Source organism: Leuciscus leuciscus, assembly GCF_965113295.1.
Source record: "Leuciscus leuciscus genome assembly, chromosome: 13".
Lineage (NCBI taxonomy): Eukaryota > Metazoa > Chordata > Actinopteri > Cypriniformes > Leuciscidae > Leuciscus > Leuciscus leuciscus.
The window spans coordinates 39493288-39516201 of NC_138737.1; the positions used below are offsets into that span (position 1 = coordinate 39493288).

General features: G+C 36.3%; 2 protein-coding genes and 1 long non-coding RNA gene across 3 annotated transcripts in view; 1 reads left to right on the forward strand and 2 right to left on the reverse strand.

Annotated features, from left to right (window-relative positions):
- The window catches only part of LOC309513077, a 136720-nt gene that overhangs the window by 74443 nt on the left and 39363 nt on the right, over positions 1 to 22914 (reverse strand). The gene's annotated exons all lie outside the window — the stretch shown is intronic.
- Positions 1504 to 13006, forward strand: bcl2l16 (BCL2 like 16). The gene is made up of 3 exons (XM_082188826.1): positions 1504 to 1672; positions 8174 to 8764; positions 11208 to 13006. The coding sequence occupies exons 2-3, from the start codon at positions 8297 to 8299 to the stop codon at positions 11337 to 11339; spliced, it is 600 nt and encodes a 199-aa protein (XP_082044952.1). The 5' UTR covers positions 1504 to 1672; positions 8174 to 8296; the 3' UTR covers positions 11340 to 13006.
- tubb2b (tubulin, beta 2b) lies at positions 13019 to 17121 on the reverse strand. The gene is made up of 4 exons (XM_082188775.1): positions 16971 to 17121; positions 15545 to 15653; positions 15277 to 15387; positions 13019 to 14213 (listed from the first exon to the last, which is right to left on the reverse strand). Exons 1-4 carry the CDS (start codon positions 17025 to 17027, stop codon positions 13153 to 13155), a joined length of 1338 nt encoding a protein of 445 aa, XP_082044901.1. The 5' UTR covers positions 17028 to 17121; the 3' UTR covers positions 13019 to 13152.

Genomic DNA, 22914 nt, shown 5'->3' on the forward strand with positions numbered 1-22914 from the left:
CGGAGTGTATTACGGGTTTTCTGTTAGAACGGTGTCGTGTTAGCGGCCCCTAAGTTAATAACCAATGATCTTTGCAACGGAAGTGAATCAATCAAAACTAACTTTAGCTGGACAATAACTTTATCCTAGAGCTGCTGTAAAGCCAAAACAATCTGTTACTTTAATTCCTATTATCACTGTAAAGCTGCTTTGAAACTATTTAAACTGTTAAAAGTGCTTTATAAACGAAGGTGGCTTGACGACTACAAAAACAAACAAAAAAACATGGTTATTGTAGTTAAACTGTGGTTACAAATGGTAATCAATATGCCAAAAAAAAAAAACGTGGTACACTTTTAATTAATAACCAGTCTAATATTCAGATTTTAAACATATAGCACTTCTAGTCCAGTCGGTGACCCTCTTTAAGCTTTGTTTTTTAATGTTAGAGGCTCCAGGTTGTTTGTAATGAAAACAGGTTTCCAAATTAAAAGCCACGTTTCACCCCTTTAAATATATGTTCGGTAACACTTTAGAAGCTGTTCCTTCATTAATGAAGAACTACACAGGAACAAATGAGTAACGCACTATTAAAATTACTACTTTTAACTAACAAGAAACTCAGCTGAATGTGGTAGTTCACTATTAGCTAATCAGTAACTACTATTTTTGTCATACCTCCCAGATAACTATACAAGTTCAAAATGAACATAAATAATGCATAATTTATAATATAAGGTAACGGTAACCCATTAGTAATGACTCAAGTGTTACTACATCCTTCTAAAGGAACTACTAATTATTTGGATCATGATCTTCACTTGAGAATACTGATCCAAATAATCAGTAGTTCCTTTAGAAGGATGTAGTAACACTTGAGTCATTACTAATGGGTTACTGTTACCTTGCATTATGCATTATTAATATTAATTATGAACCTGTATACAGTATGGTAGTTCTTAGTAGTCTTGAGATACTGTATGAAAAATCGTAGTAACTGACTAGCTAACAGTGAACTACCACATTCATCTGAGCGCTATTACTCACTAATTCGTTAATCAGAGTTTCTTGTTAGTTACTAGAATGTTAATAGTGCGTTACGCATTTGTTCCTCTGTAGTTCTTCATTAATGAAGGAACAGTATTCTAAAGTGGGTTACACTTTATTACAGTGTAATTATATATTTAAGTACTGAGTAATATTAAGCAACTACATGTACTTACTATAGGGTTAGGGTAGGATTAGGGTTTGGTTGAGGGTTAGTTGCATGTAATTATGCATAATTTACTGTTATTACTATGGTAAGTACATGTAACATATGTAACAAGGACACTGTAAAATAAAGTGTTACCCTAAAGTGTTACTTATTGTTCAATTTCAATGCACATCAGCCTGATATTACTCTGAGCTTTAGGCTATAGACAAACACACTGTATAGCCCAGTGGCTGATGTTCCTGCACGGAGTATTAATAGCTGTACCCGAGTCTGTCCTGGTGTCGTGTCCCGGAGGACTGTGTGTGCAATGAGCTCCTGGATATGTTACAGACAAGGGAACTAAATATAGTCCGAGTCGGACAACAACATGTAAATCTCACAGACATCGGCTCACTCTGGAGAATCTCCTGTTGTGATTGTCCTTCGGTCAGCTGTTAACTAATCCGAACCGTTTAGTTACGGCATGAATCATCAAGGGTGAGTCGCTGGGCCTTCGCTGCAGTGTGTGTGTGTGAATGTCAGGTTTCCTTTCATTGATGATCGGAGCAGTAATGCAACAATCTGGACGTTTAAATGAAAGGCTTCTGCTGATTGTCTAACATTTTTTTGCTAGGTTAAGATGTTTCATTTCCTTGAATGTTTCGCCTGCTTATAGAGAGGTCAAATGCAACAATGGTTTCAACAATCAAACAATTTTTTTTTAAATCTAGTTTAAAATACACCTGCCAAGTTCTTAGAAATGTACTCTTTGTATTCATGTTGGCTTTGAAAATGACTTTGAAAAGATCAAACTTTAATGACGGTAAAATAGTTTAAAGTAAAAAGTAGAAAAGAATTATTGAAGAATTATTTTTAGACAATTTAGATTTAAGTCTGCAAAAGAAGTCTTCAAAGTCTTGAAAAATATTTGTTTTTACACCTACAATGCATGCATATCTCCTTATTTAAAAAAATAAGCTTTTTAAATATAATTTCCAATGTGAAAAGTTTATATCTATATATTTAATCTCATTTATTTCTGTAATGCAAAGCTGAATTTTCAGGATCATTACTCCAGTCTATCACATGATGATTCATTATCAAAGTTGGAAACAGTTCTGCTGCTTAATAGTTTTTCATAACCTGTGATACTTTTTTAGGATACTTTGATGAATAAAAAGTAAAACAACAAAAATATATATATATATAAAAAAAGAAGCAAATATTTTAAAAATAGAAATGTTTTGTAACAACAATATACACTACTGGTCAGTAATTTGGGGTCAGTAATTTTTTTCTTTCTTTTTTTGAAATAAATCAATACTTTTATTCAGCAAGGATGTGTTAAATTGATAAAAAGTGATAGTAAAGAAGATTTATAATATTAGAATTTTTTTTTTTTTTTTTTTTTATAAATGCAGTTCTTTTTAACCTTTTATTCATCAAATATATTAAGCAGCAGAACTGTGTCCAACACTCATAATAAATCAGAATATTACAATGATTTCTAAAGGATCATGTGATAGACTAGATGTCACATGTGACACTGAAGACTGGAGTAATGATCCTGAAAATTCAGCTTTGCATCACAGAAATAAATGATCGTTTAAAGTATAATAAATTGAAAACCAATTATTTTAATATATCACAATATTAATTTTTTTTTCTGTATTTTTGATCAAATAAATGCAGGCTTGATGAGCAGAAGAAACTTCTCTCAAAAACATAAAAAATAGTAATGTGTCAAAACTTTTGGCCTGTAGGCTACTATATAGGATCGTTTTGATAACGGTGTCGTCTGTACACGGAAAACTCAAAGGAAAAACGTCTCCATTTTAAGCATATCGATGTCGTGTAAACGCCGTTGTCTATGGTAACGTCTACATTTTCGTTTCAAAACGCTCTCCATCCAGATTAGCATTTTCAAGCATTTTCCAAAAGTTTCTCATCCACACTGAAAACGCTACAGCGCATGCGTAAAACCTCAAAAAAGCTCACTGAGATGATACAGCCAGAACAAGACATAATCAAGTTATCGTGCAATTCTTCTGGCAGGATCATTTTATTTAGTAAAATATCTGATGCGTACAGGTCGCACTCACTCACCATTATATGTTTGGTCTATAACGCGAGTACTCTCATGATTAGCCGCAGGACAGCAAATGCAAGTAAATTCTGTCATCTTGGCAGGACTGTGATATGAAGAGTGTGCAAAGTAACATATTTTGGCAACTTTGTGAAAGTGAATAGCACATAACAGGCACAATACCGGTATAAACATGAATGTCTATCAACACTAATGTTTTAAATACTATTAATTTTTACATTTGTGCAGTAAAATTAACTTCAAAGAATATCTACATTTATCATTTTCTTTCATGGAAATAACATGGAAAATGTGCCATCCTTTAGTGGAGGATTTCTGTCACCTGGTGGAAAACAAACACTTTTAACATGAAAATGACATGAAATTACCACTATAACCAGTAGATGGCAGCAGAGGACCACTCATGAGCTCAAATGCCATTTCCACTCCCTTTCATAGTTCTTTTCGCGTGTTTTGCTTTTGGATTTATTATAAAATTACTATTACGACCATTTTTTTTGCAATTTTGTAAAGTATAGCATGAGTAGGTAGTCACAAAGTTTTAAGCCATTTAGATAAAAGAAATTTCATAAAATAAATAAATAAACACAGATTTTACAGTGGACGGGAAACCGCATCATATTATGTAAACTGCATTTATGAACCCTAACCACCAATTCATTCATTTTAAAGTTATTCACAGGGCATATCTAACCACACGCATACGACATGTAATGGGTCTATCACCCCACCCGTATTGTAATTTCTGTGGACCGGGATGTGTGGACACTTTGATACATATGCTGTGGGACTGTCCGAATGTGCAAAAAATTCTGGGATATGGTGCTTGATGTTTTGTACAAGACCTCGAGGATTCGTATTCCCAAAGATCCTGTTATTTTTTTGTTGAATGACAATTCTCAATTTCCTCTATGTGAGAAGGTACGAAAATTCTGGCTAGCTGCCATGACCACTGCAAAGAAGCTACTCGTTCAACGATGGAAACCTCCGCATGATCTTTCTATTAAACATTGGCTACATTCTTTAATGGAGATATTATACCTGGAGCTGTCATCTGCACGGTCCAATCATGCTAACCCTAGGACTTTGTCGATGTGGAAGAATTGGATTTCTACGGTCAAGAAAATTTTGGTTACCTAATCTACAGCTACTATTTTGGGTGTTATCATTAATGTCATTTTATTTGTCTTTTTCTGTATGAATTTTATTTTATCCCTGGTTATTCAGATATTGCTCATTGTCCCGTAGTGCAATGGGGTGGGTGCGGGAAGGGGGGAGGTTAGAGGGGAATTAGTAGTCGTATAAGTTTTCTTTCTTTTATTGCAAAATAATTTTGTATACTTTGTCAAAATAAATAAAAACACTAAAATACAACAAAAAAAAGTAAACTGCATTTATGACAAAGAACTAGATGCAGATATCATAATCTATTAATTAATGCACACACAATTGGGTCTCATTCATGAAACATTCGTAAATATACGAGTAAATATGTGAGTGATTTGCGCGTAAAGAGACATTCCCGAAAATTCTTCTCCTGATTCACAAATACTTCGTAAACGTCAGATTTGATAGTGAAATGTGTGTGTGGGTTAATGAATTCCAATCAGTCGTAAATGGGACGCGCGCGTGCACGCTCATTCTCAATTACCATAAATCCCGCCCATTAAAACCGACTGACAACTATATATGGGCATTATATTATGACACGAAACTAAGGATTTCAACATGTCTTCTCAAAAGCGAATGAAGAAGAGAAATTTCTCAGATGCAGAAATTGAAGTTTTATTATCAGAAGTTCATTCAAAACGCCACATTTTATTTTCAAGCGTAGCCTACATAGTGGCCTATCAGGTCCTAAAAAAAAAGGATTTTTTAGATAATAATGCTTTTACCTAAATGCTTTAGGTAAAAATGCTTGGCAGCATATTAGCCTACAGATGCAGTTAACGGAGTTTCATCTGTTAATCGAACAGTCCCAGAAGTGAAAAGAAAATGGTTCGACATGAAGCTTGACTGCAACACTTGTGACTTGCGGAAAAAATAAACAAATGAATAAACAGCTTGAATATAAAAAAAAATAAAAAAATAAAAAGACTTGCGGACTTGTGTTCCGTTTGCAGATGCTATTACTGGCTCTCGTAATAAAAGTAAAAAGAAAAACCGTATGTAATTACTATATGTGGGGCAATATCACTATAAAGTGCCTTTGGTGTCCTCATCAGAATCGCTCAGTCATCATGAACATAATGCAAAATAATGAAATTCTGAGGTTTTATTATAAATGTCCAAACACTTACACACATACAAGTACAATGATACATCTCTTGAAATGTGTTTTTCTGATTTTATAAAAATTTCTTTGATTGGATGTGATTTTGGCATGTCCCGCACGCTGCTCAGCTAACTTCAGTGAGTGTAAAAAGTGGTTAAATTACATAAAATTAAAATACTTTTTAATGTACTTATTGTCCTCAGCAAGTAATTGAATAAAACAAGTCATTTTCATTTTCATTATTTATATTTTATTTTCATAATAATATTAAGCAGTTTGCATGTGTCCCTGAAATTGCTGTCCACCCTGTCATTATGGGGTAAACGCCCCTTTAAGAAACCAACGGATGTACTCAGTGACATCCCCTCTCCCATTTGGTCTTTCTTCAGTGGAGGTTAAAACATCTGCAACACACACAGAAAGTATCTACACTTATATTTCCTAATTTTCATCATATTGTGTTTGTAGTTGCGTGTTGTCAAGCTTAACATGTCCACCCTGTCATTGTGAAATATGAATTAATATAAAAACTTTTCAGAAATTCTAAATATATATTTTAACAGCTTCAACAGTGAATCACTTTGCTAACTGCTGTACACCATGTGCTCATTAAATACTAACTTTAGCCAAAAAAATGTCCACCCTGTCACATGACAGGGTGGACATTTGCAACTCCTGAAAATCAGCCTGAGCCAGGCCCCTCCTTCTTCTATATTGGTTAAGGGTTTCTTGAAGGTTCTGTTGTTTTTCTAATGTTCCCCCATTCTAGTTCACCCATTAAAGCATTTGTCCACCCTGTCATTTTGTTGTCCACCCTGTCATGTTCAACTTTTATGATGAAAATAAACTAATTATTTTAACAAGTTAACAAAACTTTGTGTGTGATTTCTTTATAAACAAATGAGGGCCAGTTAGTATTGTTTTAAAGTTTGAATAAATACCTTTGTTGTTAGATTTTATTTAGAATAGAATGTGCAACTATCGCATATCTTATTGGGCAATACATATTTAAGCAGTAACTTCATTATTATCAAAATACTTTAACCATTAACTAAAATGTTTTGTTGGGAAAGGGACACATTATCTTTCCTCAGATCTACATTTTATAATCACTATGCAATGAAAATGTATTTATTCTACTCTGAGTTTGTCCATGACAGGGTGGACATATTTTATGGTTTGCTCGTATATTGTCAGCTTGCAGTTAATTTATAAAAAAGTGCTGGAGCTTGACCAATATGCATTTCTAACAGCCTAATGTCTCCTTAATACAACACATATGAAGTTAAATGGAAAATCTCAGATTTTTTTGTGGAAATTGTGAAGTCTCAAAGGCACTTTATGGTGATTTTGACCCATATAATATTTTTTCAAAATGCTGTGAAATATGTACCCGATTAAGGTGAATTAAAATGCAGCCTTATTAATGAGCAAAACGTTCGGATGTTAAACGCACTATTAACGCGTGGCTGGGAGCAGGTGTAGATTTCTTTCGTACCAACTAACATTTGGAAAATACAAACATTTTAATGAATCCGAAAATTTACGCCAGAACCACTTTACACACGATTTACACAAAAATTCGTTCTGCTCGTGTTTCATGAATGAGACCCATTGTCCTTGACGGTGCGCTGCTATGGATTAAAATCAGTCTATGATTAAAATACGGAGATGAGCCGATGCCTGCCGCCGGTTCCATGTGAGTTTTAAAGCTACACTGTGTATCTTTTTAAGTTGATTCTTAGCAAAAAACACTTTGTTCTTTCAAAATGATACGTGCTCATTAATGTGTAATTACTTCCACCAACTAATCAAGTATTCTCGTAAGCGTAGAATCTGCCATTTAGAATACATACGAGCGAGTCGCTCGAGTGGCGGCAGCCATGTTGCGCCTCCATGTTGAAAATACATTAGCCAAAGAGGGACATACCTGGAAATTCAAGCTTCGCCTTTCGCGTTTTGACACTCAGTGGCACCGTGACGAATGCGAGGGGGAGATTACTCATGACTGCCGGCAGATTTGAAATAATACGGCCACCGTAGGAGTTAAAACGCCCTCGGAATGGGAGGAGCTGGAAAGTAATATTCAGTAGTCATAAACAATTTCATGGCTAGATGGGAGAACATCCTACACAGTGTAGCTTTAAAGGGGACTGAGGCGATCACTAATTAGTGTACATATTACGGAGTTAATCGTAAACTTTTAGGTGGGCTGGGTGGAAATTTAGGGGGGCTAAAGCTCTCTTAAAATAAGCCTAGTGTCGCCCCTGGTGTGGACAAGGCCTAAAGCGTCCCGAGCCTCGAAAGACACAAAAGAGACACAAAAGCCCCTGAGACACAAAAAAAGTACATTTACTTATTCAAAAATGTAGTCAAAGAAGAGAGTAAAAGTTGTAAATATATTTGATACTCAGTAAAACTACTAAGTAGCCAAAAAGAAACTTAAGTTCAGTAACTAATTACATTTACTCCAATGGACTGAAGGCCAAAACGGAGAGAAAAATATGCTTTTTCAAACAAAAACGTATTAGTGTTGACGAGGTCTGAAAGATTGAGAATCACTGACATGAGGTTTAATCTGAAGCATCTGATCTTGAATTTTCTTTTTATTCCCAAGAACCTGGATAATCCGAACAGGCCGTTTATGTAGACGATCAACGGAAAGTCTAACGTCTGACATGAGTGTGTGCTGAAGAGAGACGCTGTTGGACATTGACATTGACTGTGATAATCTGAAGTGATGGTATTGTCGGACAGCGCAGTGATTGGCCGAGGCCTGAACAGTCCTGACCCTCTGGTGCGCGAGGCCTATTTGATGGCGTACGACTACATCAACTATATGACGGTGAAACCCGGCGTCCCGTTGGGTCCGGCCCCGTCCCGAGCCTCGGCCGCGCTGAGACACGCTGGAGACGAGCTGATCAATCGCTTCCCGATCTTCTTTCGGCGCTGGCCTCGTGTTTTCCAGGACGTTACGGAGCGAACGGCCTGCGCGACCCTGGTGTCGATCCTGGACGAGCACTTCGCCCCCTCTCGACGCCGGGAGCTGGCCTGGAGCGCAGTGCTGTCCGTGTTCGTTCTGGCGGGACAGCTGGCTCTGCACTGCCAGGAGAGGGGCATGTCTGCGGTCCTGCCCCAGATCCAGGAGTGTGTGGGCAGTTACGTAGAGAGAGTCGTCTGCCCCGAGATCAGGGACCGAGGAGGATGGGTAAGTGTCGAGGGGCAAAGATCTTCTCTTCTCGTTAAAGGTGCTGGATGTAACTTTTTCACTCTACTAAAGCATAAAAATACCTTAATATGTTTGCATATATTGAGGAAACATGCTAAGTTCACTTACTCGTTTCTCTGAAAAACACTTCTACAGCCAGTTATTTTACTTTGAAATGTGCGTTTCCAGGCTGGAATGTTTGCTATTGTTTTGGTCTGTGATATTGACGTTGCCAGTTTTCATTGTCCATTGCGCTCGTTCCTGTTGCGTGTCCTCAAACTGGCGACCCGTGTGATTGCCGTCGAGTCTGAGGAAGAGGGGGAAACGACGATCTCCGATATTTTGAATTGGACTGCAGTACCTATTTCGACCACTAGTTGTCATTCTTACAGACTGCACCTTTAAGCATCAAAACCAAACGGCAACCTTCCGTTCTCTCTCTTGAATCCCACACCCTCATCCTTCCCCCAAAATATTGAGTGTTCATCGGAGGGGTCCAAGACCCCATGACTTTTGTCGCACTTGAACCACAAAAAACATGATCATAAATCTTGATTTAACATATTGTTGCATTCTGAAATTCTTTACACAACACAAGTACAAGTTGCATTACAGAAACCTGGACCAATTTTTGTTTACATGTTGTTACATTGTACTTATTACCCTGTCAGAAATATTAGCAAAAAATATTTACCTTATTTATTTATTTATTTACTTACCCACACTCAAGAGCATTGGGGCAGTACCCTTAAAGAGACAACTTTTGTCCTTATCTGCCACTAAAATGTGTGTATTAATACATTAGAGTAGTAAATATGTACCCTTCAGATTACATCCAAGCGGCAACCTTCCTGTCTCTCTCTTGAATCCCTCATCCTTCCTTCAGGTCATTTTGACCCGGACATTATTTTTAATTAAAATTTTAATTGGGGTCCAAGACCCCATGACTTTTGTCGCACTTAAACCAAAAAACAAAAAAAATTGTTTTATGAATTCGAGGAGTTTTGTGGTTGAAATTTAAAAACAAATCCTTCCCTTGTTGGTCAATTTGACCCCCTTAGGAATGACTGGAATGCGAGGGATGCTTCAGTACACATAGAAAAACCTAAAAATGCTCCAAATTCAAACTAAAAATGCTAAAACTTTACCAAAAAAACTATTTTATATTATAATGTCTACATGTGTGTCTGAATGCTGAAGAACTGATTTTAGGACCCAGCGGAACACCTCGTTCCTCCATATAGAGCTATAAGGCCATCTAGTGGCTAGAGTCATGAAATATCATGTTATATTATTTTTTTCTCACAAGAGGTCGGCAGAGACACACAATGTGGGACTTTTTGTGCTTTTTAAACAAGTTTCTGCAGGTATTGGAGTTATTTTGTATCGAAGTTGAAAGAACGTGAAGAATGTGCTTAAATTATATTATTAAATTAAATTATTGATAAAATATAGAAATTTAGACGTAAATAAATTTTTTTTATTTTTTTTAAATCTCCCCAAAAAATTGCATTCAAAAATTGAAAAATGAAATGATATAAGCATTCTGGACAGAAAACAAATTATAAGTATAATTTTAGGGCTTCGGGTCATTTCGACCCGTGAGGGAAGGGAATGCTACTGCTACGTTTGGAAAAATAGTTTGTGCTATTAGTTTAATGCACTGTAACAAACTGATTTTTTTTTTCTTAGCAGAGAAAATATGGGGTGGGGTGTGTGTGTGGGGGTGTGGGGGGGGGGGAATCAAAGTTTAATATGGCAGCTGTAGGAGCAAATTGCATCATTGGTAACTGTATTTTCCCTCTGGGACGTGTATGCACTAGGTGAACAAAATTTTAAAAAAATTAATGCCATTTATCTAGTCAGAAATTCATGGTTTTTCATGCTACCTTCATGGGACATATTTTATGATCATATTTATTCTATTTATTTATTATCACCATCATATGCATTGAGTAACTGAAACATTTTTCAGTTTATTTATTAGAAAAGATTTAGTGCTGTAGTAAACTGCACTTAAAAAAATAACATTGTATTCACCTTAATTTTAAGGTAAGAGTGGGAACTATTTTAACTTGAATGTATACGTGCGAGGCTTCCGCTGTAATTTTAGTCTTATGTTGAATACTGATATTTGTTATGATATTATCTTTATTTATTATCGTAATCATAATTAATGCAGCACATATTTTTACCGTTTACTGCAGTTATTCTTTAGCCATGGGAGGGCGGGTAATTAATTGGAAGTCTCGCGCATTCGCATTACTTTTGTGTAGCAAAATAAAGTGGATTTTTTTTATTAGGCCTACATCTTGTAATAATATATATATATATATATATATATATATATATATATATATATATATATATATATATATATATATATATATATTATTGTTAATAATATTGTTATTACATATCTAACTTTGTGTTTTGCTCTCAGTCAGGTTTTATCACTCGTTTTGGCGAGAAGCAGAATCTTGAAGACCAGGTAAAGCGGGCTTGCTGCTGGTCACTGCTCTTGCTGTGTGTTGGGATCGTATCCTACTTTGTATGGACGAAAAGGAAAACTTAGACAACAGCGCCATCTGCTGAGAAACTGTAATAAAGACACTCGTGATTCGCTTGGTTGTGGTAAGCATAGGATTGTATACGTAGATTCCGCTCCAGCCCAGACACGTCGGCGTGCCCGCCATCTTGCAACGGTCAGCGTGTCGTCACTCACTGTAATCAATGCTGCCAAAACATTGCACATGTTTGATTTCAATTTTAAATTCCCGAAGGAAAGAAATGGGATAACCTTTTAAAAGTGATAATGTGTTTGTTTGTGTTTTAAATGTATTACCTTATAATAGCCTACTACATGTTTTTACTATGGTACTTTTAATGTTTTTACTTTTACTATGGTAACTTGTTAATGTTGTCTTGTTGCATTGTGTTAGTTTAGCAAAATCATCTGCTGAAGTCTATTTCATATATAGATATGCCGATCGACTGTCCTGCACACTTCATCTCTAACCCTAATCAAACACACCTGTCTTTCATTTTCAAGTGATCCTGAAGACCTTAATTGTTTGCTTCAGGTGTGTTTGAATAGGGTTGGAGATGAACTGTGCAGGACAGTCGATCGGCAGGAGCAGGATTAGGCACCCCTGGAACACATGCGTCTAACTAGGGTTGCAGACACTCAGTAAACTTGCTCTTGAACGTTCACAGGCCGGTTTTGACCGTTCCAATATGGCGGAAACGGCCGCTAAGATGGTGGTAAGATCATAACATAATTATTTAAGTATTACTAGTTTTAAAGCTATAAACTCAAATTGTTATATAATGCTGTATAAGTAACTGTGAAGAATAAACCTTCATTTTTAAATTAAGTTTCTAGTGAGATCCGCTAATTGTAACAGCGCTGTGTACAATTATGACTTATGTGTAATTTTTTTTTTGCTGTAAGCCTACATGACTGAAACGTTTCTCATTACCTCCCTTTGATATTAAAGGGTTTGCTCAATCTAAATTGGTTACCTGCATTCTTAAGAATATCTTCTTTTGTGTTCTACAGAATAAAGTCGTTCATACAGGAAGATGAGTAAATTATACTATATTCAACGTTTCTGGTCACTACACAACTAAACCAGTTGTGTTATTAGTTTTGATAACTTAACACTTGTACCATGAACTAAGAAAAGGCAAACATTTTTCTGTATCCATAAACGATTCTAATAGAACCTTTTCACTGTTAATTATTTAAACGCATTAATATGTATAGAAATTAACATCAAGATTAATAAATATGGTAAAACACTGTTCATTTCATAATAGTAAATGCAAGGTTAACATATAGAACCCTGTTGTTGTATGGGTTTAACATTCTCCTAATCATGGATGAAGGATTATAAAACTTGTGACTGGTAACGTAAATATACTTTGGCATGATAATGTTGTTGTTAATGTTAACTCAACCAGTGATGTCTGGAGGCAAACTCGACAGGTTTGACAAGGATCTATGACCAGTATAGAATAAGGATGGGTTCCGTTGAGTGCAAACTAAGTAAATAAAGAGGAAGACATCTTAACGGAAGAAAAAGCCTTTTAATGACATGTGTACAAACATTTGAAGTGGATCAAAAAAGGTAATCAAAGTTGTCCTAAGACAAGAACACGGGTATTGTTGAAATTCATGTATAACTTTGATGAAAGGGTTTGATCCACTTCAAATGTTAACTACTGTAATTAAATAAAGAGGAAGACATCTTAACAGAAGAAAAGGCCTTTTAATGACATCTGTACAAACAAAGAGACGAGAACAAAAAGAAAATTGAATTTTTTTTCCTTGTACGAGAGCAAAATGATACATCTTGGAAAACGACATGTATATTAAGAGAGATCTAAGCCAGCTCTTCCTCTCCCTCCTCCTCAAACTCGCCCTCCTCTTCCGCGGTGGCGTCCTGATACTGCTGATACTCGGACACCAGGTCGTTCATGTTGCTCTCGGCCTCGGTGAACTCCATCTCATCCATGCCTTCTCCTGTGTACCAGTGGAGGAAAGCTTTGCGCCGGAACATGGCGGTGAACTGCTCGGAAATGCGCTTGAAGAGCTCCTGGATGGCAGTGCTGTTCCCGATGAAGGTGGCGGCCATTTTGAGCCCGCGCGGCGGGATGTCGCAAACGGCGGTCTTGACGTTGTTTGGGATCCATTCGACGAAGTAGCTGCTGTTCTTGTTCTGAACGTTGAGCATCTGCTCGTCGACCTCCTTCATGGACATGCGGCCACGGAAGATAGCGGCGACTGTGAGGTAGCGTCCGTGGCGCGGGTCGCAAGCCGCCATCATGTTCTTGGCGTCGAACATTTGCTGAGTGAGCTCTGGTACGGTTAGGGAACGGTACTGTTGGCTTCCCCTGCTGGTGAGAGGAGCGAAGCCGGGCATGAAGAAGTGGAGGCGAGGGAAAGGCACCATGTTCACGGCTAGCTTGCGCAGATCGGCGTTTAGCTGGCCGGGGAAACGCAGGCAGGTGGTGACGCCGCTCATAGTAGCGGATACGAGATGGTTCAGATCGCCGTATGAAGGAGTGGTGAGTTTAAGCGTGCGGAAGCAGATGTCGTACAACGCTTCGTTGTCGATACAATAGGTCTCGTCTGTGTTCTCAACCAGTTGATGCACAGAGAGTGTGGCGTTGTAGGGCTCCACCACGGTGTCGGACACTTTAGGTGAGGGCACCACGCTGAAGGTGTTCATGATGCGGTCGGGATACTCCTCGCGGATCTTGCTGATGAGGAGCGTTCCCATGCCGGAGCCGGTTCCTCCACCCAGAGAGTGTGTGAGCTGGAAGCCCTGCAGGCAGTCGCAGCTTTCGGCTTCTTTACGAACCACGTCCAGGACAGAGTCCACCAGCTCCGCTCCCTCCGTGTAGTGGCCTTTAGCCCAGTTGTTTCCAGCACCACTCTGACCTGTAAAAAAATATTTAAAACATCCTCATTTTGAACAAATATATGGCATTTCGTTTAATTAATAACTATTGTTGTCAAAAATATTGATATTTCGATACGTATCGGTACTGAAATTTCGGAAACGGCCCTAATACTCTTTTTCTGTAGTATTGATTCACTATCTCTTCTCTACGACAGCGAATTGACACAAACCCGCCTCCTGTCACTCACTCGTCTTATTCGCTCCGGTTGAATAGTGCTTGTACTGCGCATAATTTCACCACTTAATTTGCACACACCACTGATCTATAGAAGTTGCACTCTCATAAAGCCATGAGAACCAAATTGACCTTTTTTTTTTGTGTGTGTCTTATTGCAATTAAATGGTCAAATGCACACAATTTCGAAATACCCGTCTTGCAGAATATTTAGGTGGGAAAGTAATTAGGTTGAGATAAAACGCATGTTGTGTAACAGTATATTGGATCTTGACGTGACTTCAGCCTAAGTCTGTCATGTTAATTAAAGAACAAAAGACAAAGAGAAAACTTGTTTTTATAACATTAATTGTAAGCATTAATCTGTATTTAATTTTTTTAAATGAAAACAATCCAGTGTTATTGTACATTTGATTACTTTAGTGTTCAGTTAAGAAATGCTATACAAATTAGTGTTAGGAAACCTGAAAAACTTAAAGCCATGTTTATTTCATTTGTCTCTTTATTCTATTGTATTTATGTATTTAATAGGTAGGTGGGTGTCAATTTTTAGTTCAACGATTCAAAAAAAGCCTCCCTGTTCAGTGTGTAAGCTATCACAACAAAATTACCCAATTTTTTTTATTCAGATTGTTTATTCTGGTGTCTCTGTTGTCCTATGCATAGGGTTTCCAGCACTAAGTCAAAGCCTATTCATTTACACGCACACAATGTAACGCCAAATTTAGCATTTTAATCAACCCAAATTCTCAACAAAAAAACCTGTGGTATCGAAAAATGGTATGAAAAATTGATATTTTTTCAAGGTATCATACCGAAGTTGGAAATTCCAGTATAGTGACAACACTATCAATAACAATACCCACCAAAAACAAAGTTGTCTGGCCTGAAGACCTGGCCGAAGGGTCCGGACCTCACAGAGTCCATGGTTCCAGGCTCCAAATCCACCAACACAGCACGGGGCACGTATTTGCCTCCTAAAACATGATAAAACGGGGTTAATATGGCTTAATAAAATAAAATACAAAAATAAAATAAAAATTATGAAAAAAATATTTTACTATAATATGTTTCCCATAATAAAAAAAATCATAATGTGCACCCTCACTTGGTAGTATTGATATGTGGACGTACCTGATGCCTCATTGTAATAGACATTGATCCTGTCGAGCTGGAGGTCGCTGTCACCGTGATATGTGCCGGTGGGATCAATACCATGCTCATCACTGATAACCTCCCAGAACTACGGGATATAATAAACAATATTATTAGTGACTTGAGTAGATTGTGCTTAAAGCTACAGGCAACAATTAACAACGATGTTCTCAGAAATCTATGCTAGATTTAAAATCAACAATGTTTTTGTATATTGTGGACTGAAATAGACCTTATTCAGAGCGGCGTTATGACATGTATGAAAGAGAGGCTGTGAGGGACAGACTTAGTGTTTTTATTGGTATCTGCTGTAAACCGAATAAAGCTCCTAGATCAATTATTTTTCAATGCTCAAATCACCTGTTTTTTTGTTTGTTTGTTTTTTAACAAATTTCTCAAAGATATGTTTTGAAGTGTTTAATATCCAGAACAATTAAAAAATCGGGACTGAAGAGATATCTATCCCTCACAGCCTCGCTTTCATTCCAGTTACAAATAAATTAAAGATGGCGCTGATGTGAATAAAGTCTTTCTTTCATTAAAACTACGCTTTTCAAATATTCACCGAGTGGGCTTAACAAAAGGAGCCAACTGTTCACAAACTCCCACGCATATTTCGCATTAACATGCTTTCAGGCCTCATACGGTGTATACAAAATTGTTACATATAATGCGCTTTTATATATTTTAATTTCGGTTCAAATTTGTTACGTCACCAACAAATGATCTTCTTTGAATTCCTCCCGCGCAAAACTCGCGCGCGCGCCACGCGCACCGGTTGGCTGAAATCCATTTCCGGTGCGCTCATACCCTAATCGATTTATTGGGCGTCTACATTTCGGAAATAAATAAATAAATAAATATCCGAATTAACAGGCCGGTGCTATTAGATTTTTGTTTTTGTAATATATAGTGCGATTATTTCCTTTAACAAATCTGGGATGTGGCTATATTTAGACTGCGCTTACACGTTCACTTCCTTTTGTCGCACTGCAGTGAATCTCACAAAGGGAAGCTCCCAGACAGACGCCGGCGAGACGAAGAATTGACATGGAATTTTTATTTATTTATATACATTTTGGACAACTGCTAAAATACATAATTTTAATCATAAATACAAAATCTTTTAATCGTTTCAATCTAACCACATAAACCCGAACGAGGAAGCACATGTATGACCTAGATTTCATTAAACGAGATCAGCATAGTTTGGACTTTTGGACTGTGAACAATACGGCACATTAGAGAAAATATTAACGATTAGATTTTTTATTATTATTTTTTATTATTATTACATATTCTATTCTATAAACACTAATACCAAATATTAAACCAACAACAACTGCAAATTTCGATTTAAAAAAGCAAATAATAAAAATAATATAATTTTTTTTTTAAAACAAACCTTGGCTCCAATCTGGTTACCGCACTGTCCGGCTTGAAGATGCACGATTTCCCTCATTTTGACTCTTGGGTAATAAGATTTGGGAAGGTAACTAACCTTTTTCTTTCTTCAACTGGTTGAGAAAAGACACTTCCCCCATATAAATAGACTCCTCAAGCCCCTCCCTCCGGACACACAAGGGTTAGTATGTATCAGAACACCATTAGCTGTCTGTCTAAAGCCCGCCCACAAGTATCATTCTATCCAATCACAATAGAGACAGAGAATTCTGATTAGCCCTAAACGACTGTCAATCAAATTTGATGTTAACGTGTGATTTTCTGCGGCAGCACTGTTATGTATAAAAAAAAAAGAAAGAGAATATTTTACATACCACAGAAGCAAAGCCCTGTAATGAAGCTGTACATTTCGAAAACACTTCTTTGTTTATGGCTCTGAAATGTTATGTGTTCCCACTGCTTAGTATAATAACAGCAAGTAAAAATGTACATTCTATTTACAGGCAAAAAAAGAAAAAGAAAAAGCATTTATATCATAACCAGTCAAATGTATAAGAATGTAAAAATGTATAAGCTTTGTTGAATAGATAATTAAACAAAAAAACAGAATAGCTCAGTACACGTGTTAAATAAAAATATTATACATTGCTGTTAATTTGTCCTGCGTTTACTACATAGAGCACTTGTTTCTAGGGGTGTAACAATATATCGTGTCACAATATATCGCAATACAAAAATGCAACAATATGTATCGTGGATAGTGACCATATTTATTGTGTATAATTCACCCAAAATAAAAATTACTGTGTGAGAAAAAAATCAAGTTTACAGAGTTTTAGTGTCAGTACTACATTAAACTACTATGTATAATGTTTATTAATGTATAATAATGCAATGGGGGAATATTTGTGGGTCCTGATAATGCCAAATGTCTGATGTTACCAGTAAAAATGGCCGACATTATTTTAAATATATCTAGTCAGTCACAGACTTCAAGCATATTCGTCTAAAATAATTCAGTATTTTCAGCTTCAGAATCATGAATATTGTTATTCTGGTGTCTCTATTGTCCTGTGCTTTGGGTTTCCAGCACCAAGTCCAAGACTATTCATTTACACACACAATGTAATACCAAATTTAGCATTTTAATTAACTGTACATTTTTTGTTAACCTTTTATCATATGTTTTGTAGTATCGCAATAATATTGTATCGTGAATTCAGTATCGTGATATGTATCGAATTGTGACATGAGGGTCTCGCTACACCCATACTTGTTTCATTATTGAGTGCTACTACTAGAAGTAAGTGCACCGAGCCAGAGATGAAGATGTCTAGTGATAGCCTGGTTAAAACCAGACCATTCTCAGTAGTAACTGAGTTATGGTCTGGCAAAGCTTCATTAATAACTCATTTCCAAAGGGGCGTCACCAACGGACGTCGCTCAAATGCCTCTGGGCGCAATTGGATAGACCTAAAACCAATCAGAGCGATCGTCATCGTGTAAAGCCCGCCTCAACGTTTCTCATTGGTGCCGCGATTTCGACGGATTAGAAATGGGCTTGAATGAGCTCTTTGCCAGACTACTTGCAGAGCAAATCTAAATTTGCCGGAAGTTGTCTGGGTTTTCCCAGGCTAGTCTAGTGATGTTTTAGCAACATGATTAGTTCGGTTTCTCAAATCTACGTAAAGAAAAGTTAAAGAGATAGTTCAGCCAAAAATGAAAATTCTGTCATTAATTACTCACCCTCATCATGTCTATCCAAACCCGTAAGACTTTTGTTCATCTTCGGAACACAAATGAAGATATTTTTGATGAAATCTGAGAGACTACCACTTTCAGAGACATAAAAGTAATCCATGTGAATACTGTGGTTTAACCCCGATTTTATGAAGCGACACGAGAAACACAATTTACCACTTTATTTACAAACAATCTCTAAGTTTACCATAAATCAGAATCACTGGATTACTGTAATTTCTGAGGCTTGACAGCGGTAGTTGCGTAGCCTGTCAATGGAGGGACAGAAATCTCTCCGATTTAATAAAAAAAATCTTCATTTGTGTTTCGAAGATGAACGAAAGTGTCACGGGTTTGGATAGACATTAGCGTGAGTAATTAAAGACAGAATTTTCATGATTGGGTGAACTAACCCTTTCAAAGTCTTGTGTGTGTATGTGTGTATGTGTGTGTAAGTGAAGAAGAGAGAAATGTAATTGTATTGGGGTTTTATGTTTCACCGGCAGACACATCTCTGGTTTGGGTGCAGTTGTATTATTAAAAACTAATCTGGAGAGGGAATGCATGGTAATGTAATCTGCCATGGTGCAGTTGTTGTGACTTAAACCTGGAGAATGAGGGTTTGCCCCAGTCCTGCTGCATCATGGGTAAAGTCCTCGGGGTTTTCAGAGGGCTGGCCAGATAAGACTGCAGATACTGTTACACAAGCAGATGGTACTCTGGGATTCAAATCATTTGAAGTGAGGCTACTTATGTACTCCTATTGTTTCACGATTAAAATAGGTTAATTACAGTGAATACTTGCAGATTAGTCACGTTAGTCACGGCAGTTTCATGAAGGCTTTTCTGTATTAATGAGTTCCAGTTAGTTTTATATAAGGTATGCTTGCAATTTGGTCAAAATCTATTGCCCCTCCTTGTCCTTATTACCTTATTACAAACCCATATTACTTTTTTCTAGTGATGGGCAACGATTAATCGCGATTAATCGCATCCAAATTAAAAGTTTGTGTTTACAAAATATATGTACTGTGTATAATTATTTTGTATATATAAATACACACATATGCATGAATATTTAAAAATATTTGCATGTATATACTGTATATATATATATTCATATATATATATTCAAGATTCATAATATAAAGTCATAATCATAAATATTTTACATATAAATAACACATTTGTCTTAAATATATACATGCATGTGTGTGTATTTATATATACAAAATAATTATACACAGTACACACAGATATATTATGTTAACAAAAACTTTATTTTTGGATGTGATTAATCATTGCACAGCACTATTCCAAACTCCAAGACTTTTTTCTTATGTTGAACACATTGGGAATACTTTTGCACGTTGACGAGAGAAGGATAAAGAATGAGGAACAGGCCTATAATATAATAAGCAGTAAGAAATATGAAGAGCCCGTTTCCCAGGGAAGGTGTGAGTAAAAGAGGGTGGAGATGAAAGTGAGAACAAACAAAGACGTTATTTGCATACATGTTTGTAAATAGATATATTTTCATTTTTATGATGTCTATCATATTTGTGAGATCTAATATATTGTTAACACTTTACAATAAGGTTCATTAGTTAATGTATTAACTAACATGAACTAACCATGAGCAATACATTTGTTACTGTATTTATTAATCTTTGTTAATGTTAGTTAATAAAAATACAGCTGTTCATTGTTTGTTCATGTTAGTTCACAGTGCATTAACTAATGTTAACAAATACAACCTTTGATTGTAATAACATATTAGTAAATGTTGAAATTAATATTAGCTAAGATTAATAAATGCTAAAGAAGTATTGTTCATTCTAAGTTCATGTTAACTAATGTAGTAAACTAATGAACCTTATTGTAAAGTGTTACCAATATAGTCGACTTGTGTTCAGCAGAATCAGTGTTCATTCAACATAGTCGTTATGAATGTATAATTCACCATATTTGTTTTGTTAAAGCATGTTAAAGATCTTTCTGTAAACAATTTGTGCATGTAAATGTTTTTTGTTTTATAAAATAGTTTTTGATCTCATGTTGTTCAATCTAAATGTCATAACTTCGCAGAGAAACAACAGATCTCTCTCTAGTCACCTTAAAGGAAAAGTTTACCCTAAAATAAAACTTAAGTTATAATTTACTCACCGTGGTGTTGTTCTAATGCCGTATGCCCTTTTTTATTTTATGGACCAAAAGTTTTTTGTTTTTTTTAAAGAAAATGTCCTGCTCGCGCTCGTCCATAATGGCAGTGAATAGCGACCAGCATCAAGCTTTTAAAAGAAAGAGACAAAATTATCACAGAATTATCCCATATTCCAAGTGTTCTGGGATTAAGCAAATAAGCAAATGTGCTTCAGATACACGCCTAAATGTGAAGGCACAAAATTTCCCTTTTGGGTGGTTGCCCTGCAAGCTTAATAAACAAACTACAGCTGGTCCAAAACGCAGCAGCTCGAGTTCTTACAAGAACCAGGAAGTATGACCATATTAGCCCAGTTCTATCAACACTGCACTGGCTCCCTATTAAACATCGTATACATTTTAAAATATTGCTGATTACTTACAAAGCACTAAATGGTTTAGCTCCGCAGTACTTGAGCGAGCTCTTAACGCATTATAGTCCTTCACGTCTATTGCGATCTCAAAATTCCGGCCAGTTGATAATACCTAGAATATCAAAATCGACTGCTGGCGGTAGATCCTTCTCCTATTTAGCACCAAAACTCTGGAACAATCTTCCTAACATTGTCCGGGAAGCAGACACACTAATCTAGACTAAAAACACATCTCTTTGGCCTAGCATACACATAACACATTATAGAGTTCTAGAATTCAGTGTTAGGCTGCATAGATTAGGTCAGCCGGAACCGGGAACACTTCCCATAAATCCTGATGTACTCGTTACATCATAAGAAGAATGGCGTATACGCTAATATTAGTCTCTCTGTTTATCCCGAGATTTACCGCAGTCTAAATGCCCTTTTGGAGAGTATTCACATAAACAGTGAGTTATGTCTTTAGTAAACATACACAGATGAGAAAGAAAACACGTGTATCAGTATATTGGATCCGTGCGTTAGCTCTTAAAGTGACAGCAGCCTAACAAACCTGCTGTCATTAATGTTCATCAAACAACAAATAACAAAGGAATATCACTCACTGCTCTTGACTGAATAACTTAAGTAGCTTTAATAAAGATTCATCTATATTTAATGTGTACAGTAAGAGTAGTCCGACTGTGAGAAATCAAGATGAACAAAAACGCGACACTAAACACAATCAATGTACTTTCTTCTCTGAGGTGAATATATCCGTTGTGTTCGTCGCAACTAAACGTTATTGCATTCAAATCCTTCAAATGTCTTTCTGGAGATATTAAACTCAGTGAAGAAACGGATAGTTTACTTTTTTTTATTTTTTTTATATTCCTTTCGCGGTCCATAAAAGAAAGAAGGGCATACGACATTAGAACGGCATAAAATGATGACTGAATTAAAATTTTAGGGTGAACTATCCCTTCAATTGAAAACCAGTTCACATTCATGTTTGAGTGCAATTTAATCAACAACCAATGCAGAGCATCACGTCCCTGCCCTGCATGAGTCCATCACACTCAGATGTCCTTCACAATACAGAACAAAAGATCTGTTTCTAACGTTTTATCACGACTTTAATCAAAATGTGAAAACTTGATCCTCCTCGAAAATGACTTTCCTTCTCTATTAATGTCACCTAGTCATCTCAGTAATGTTTTCCAATAATAGCCAGATCGAGACAATCAAATGAAGTCCACTGGTAAAAAACCTATACCAAAATCTATTTAAAACACATTTATTTCATACGAACTATACTTCAAAACTAATAACATATCACTTGATACTTACTGATATAAATATTATAATTAAACTTTATTTGGAGCACTTCTTTATTGCACAATGCACATTTCTTAAGATTAATATCAGTATTAATGATTAATATATAGTTTTAATATCACTATTAGTAAGGATATAGTATGATCTCTGTATAATATCAGTATTTAAAAGATTTTTAAAGTGTACTTGCAATAGTTCAACTTTAGCATTATAAGGCCCGCTATATTAGTCCAATCTCCGGTTCGCCAATACACGGGGAAGGTTATCACGTGTTCTGTCCTCACTCATGCAAAGTATTGGTTGGTTAAATTT

What these genes read in the sequence shown, in the direction of transcription:
- tubb2b (XM_082188775.1), bottom strand. Translation starts at nt 17,027, where the DNA reads ATGAGGGAAATCGTGCATCTTCAAGCCGGACAGTGCGGTAACCAGATT. An exon ending in CTATTACAATGAGGCATCAG is followed by an intron (nt 15,388 to 15,544) that starts GTACGTCCACAT and finishes ATCATGTTTTAG; the next exon opens with GAGGCAAATACGTGCCCCGT. An exon ending in GCCAGACAACTTTGTTTTTG is followed by an intron (nt 14,214 to 15,276) that starts GTGGGTATTGTT and finishes ATTTTTTTACAG; the next exon opens with GTCAGAGTGGTGCTGGAAAC.
- bcl2l16 (XM_082188826.1), top strand. Translation starts at nt 8,297, where the DNA reads ATGGTATTGTCGGACAGCGCAGTGATTGGCCGAGGCCTGAACAGTCCT. An exon ending in TCAGGGACCGAGGAGGATGG is followed by an intron (nt 8,765 to 11,207) that starts GTAAGTGTCGAG and finishes TTTTGCTCTCAG; the next exon opens with TCAGGTTTTATCACTCGTTT.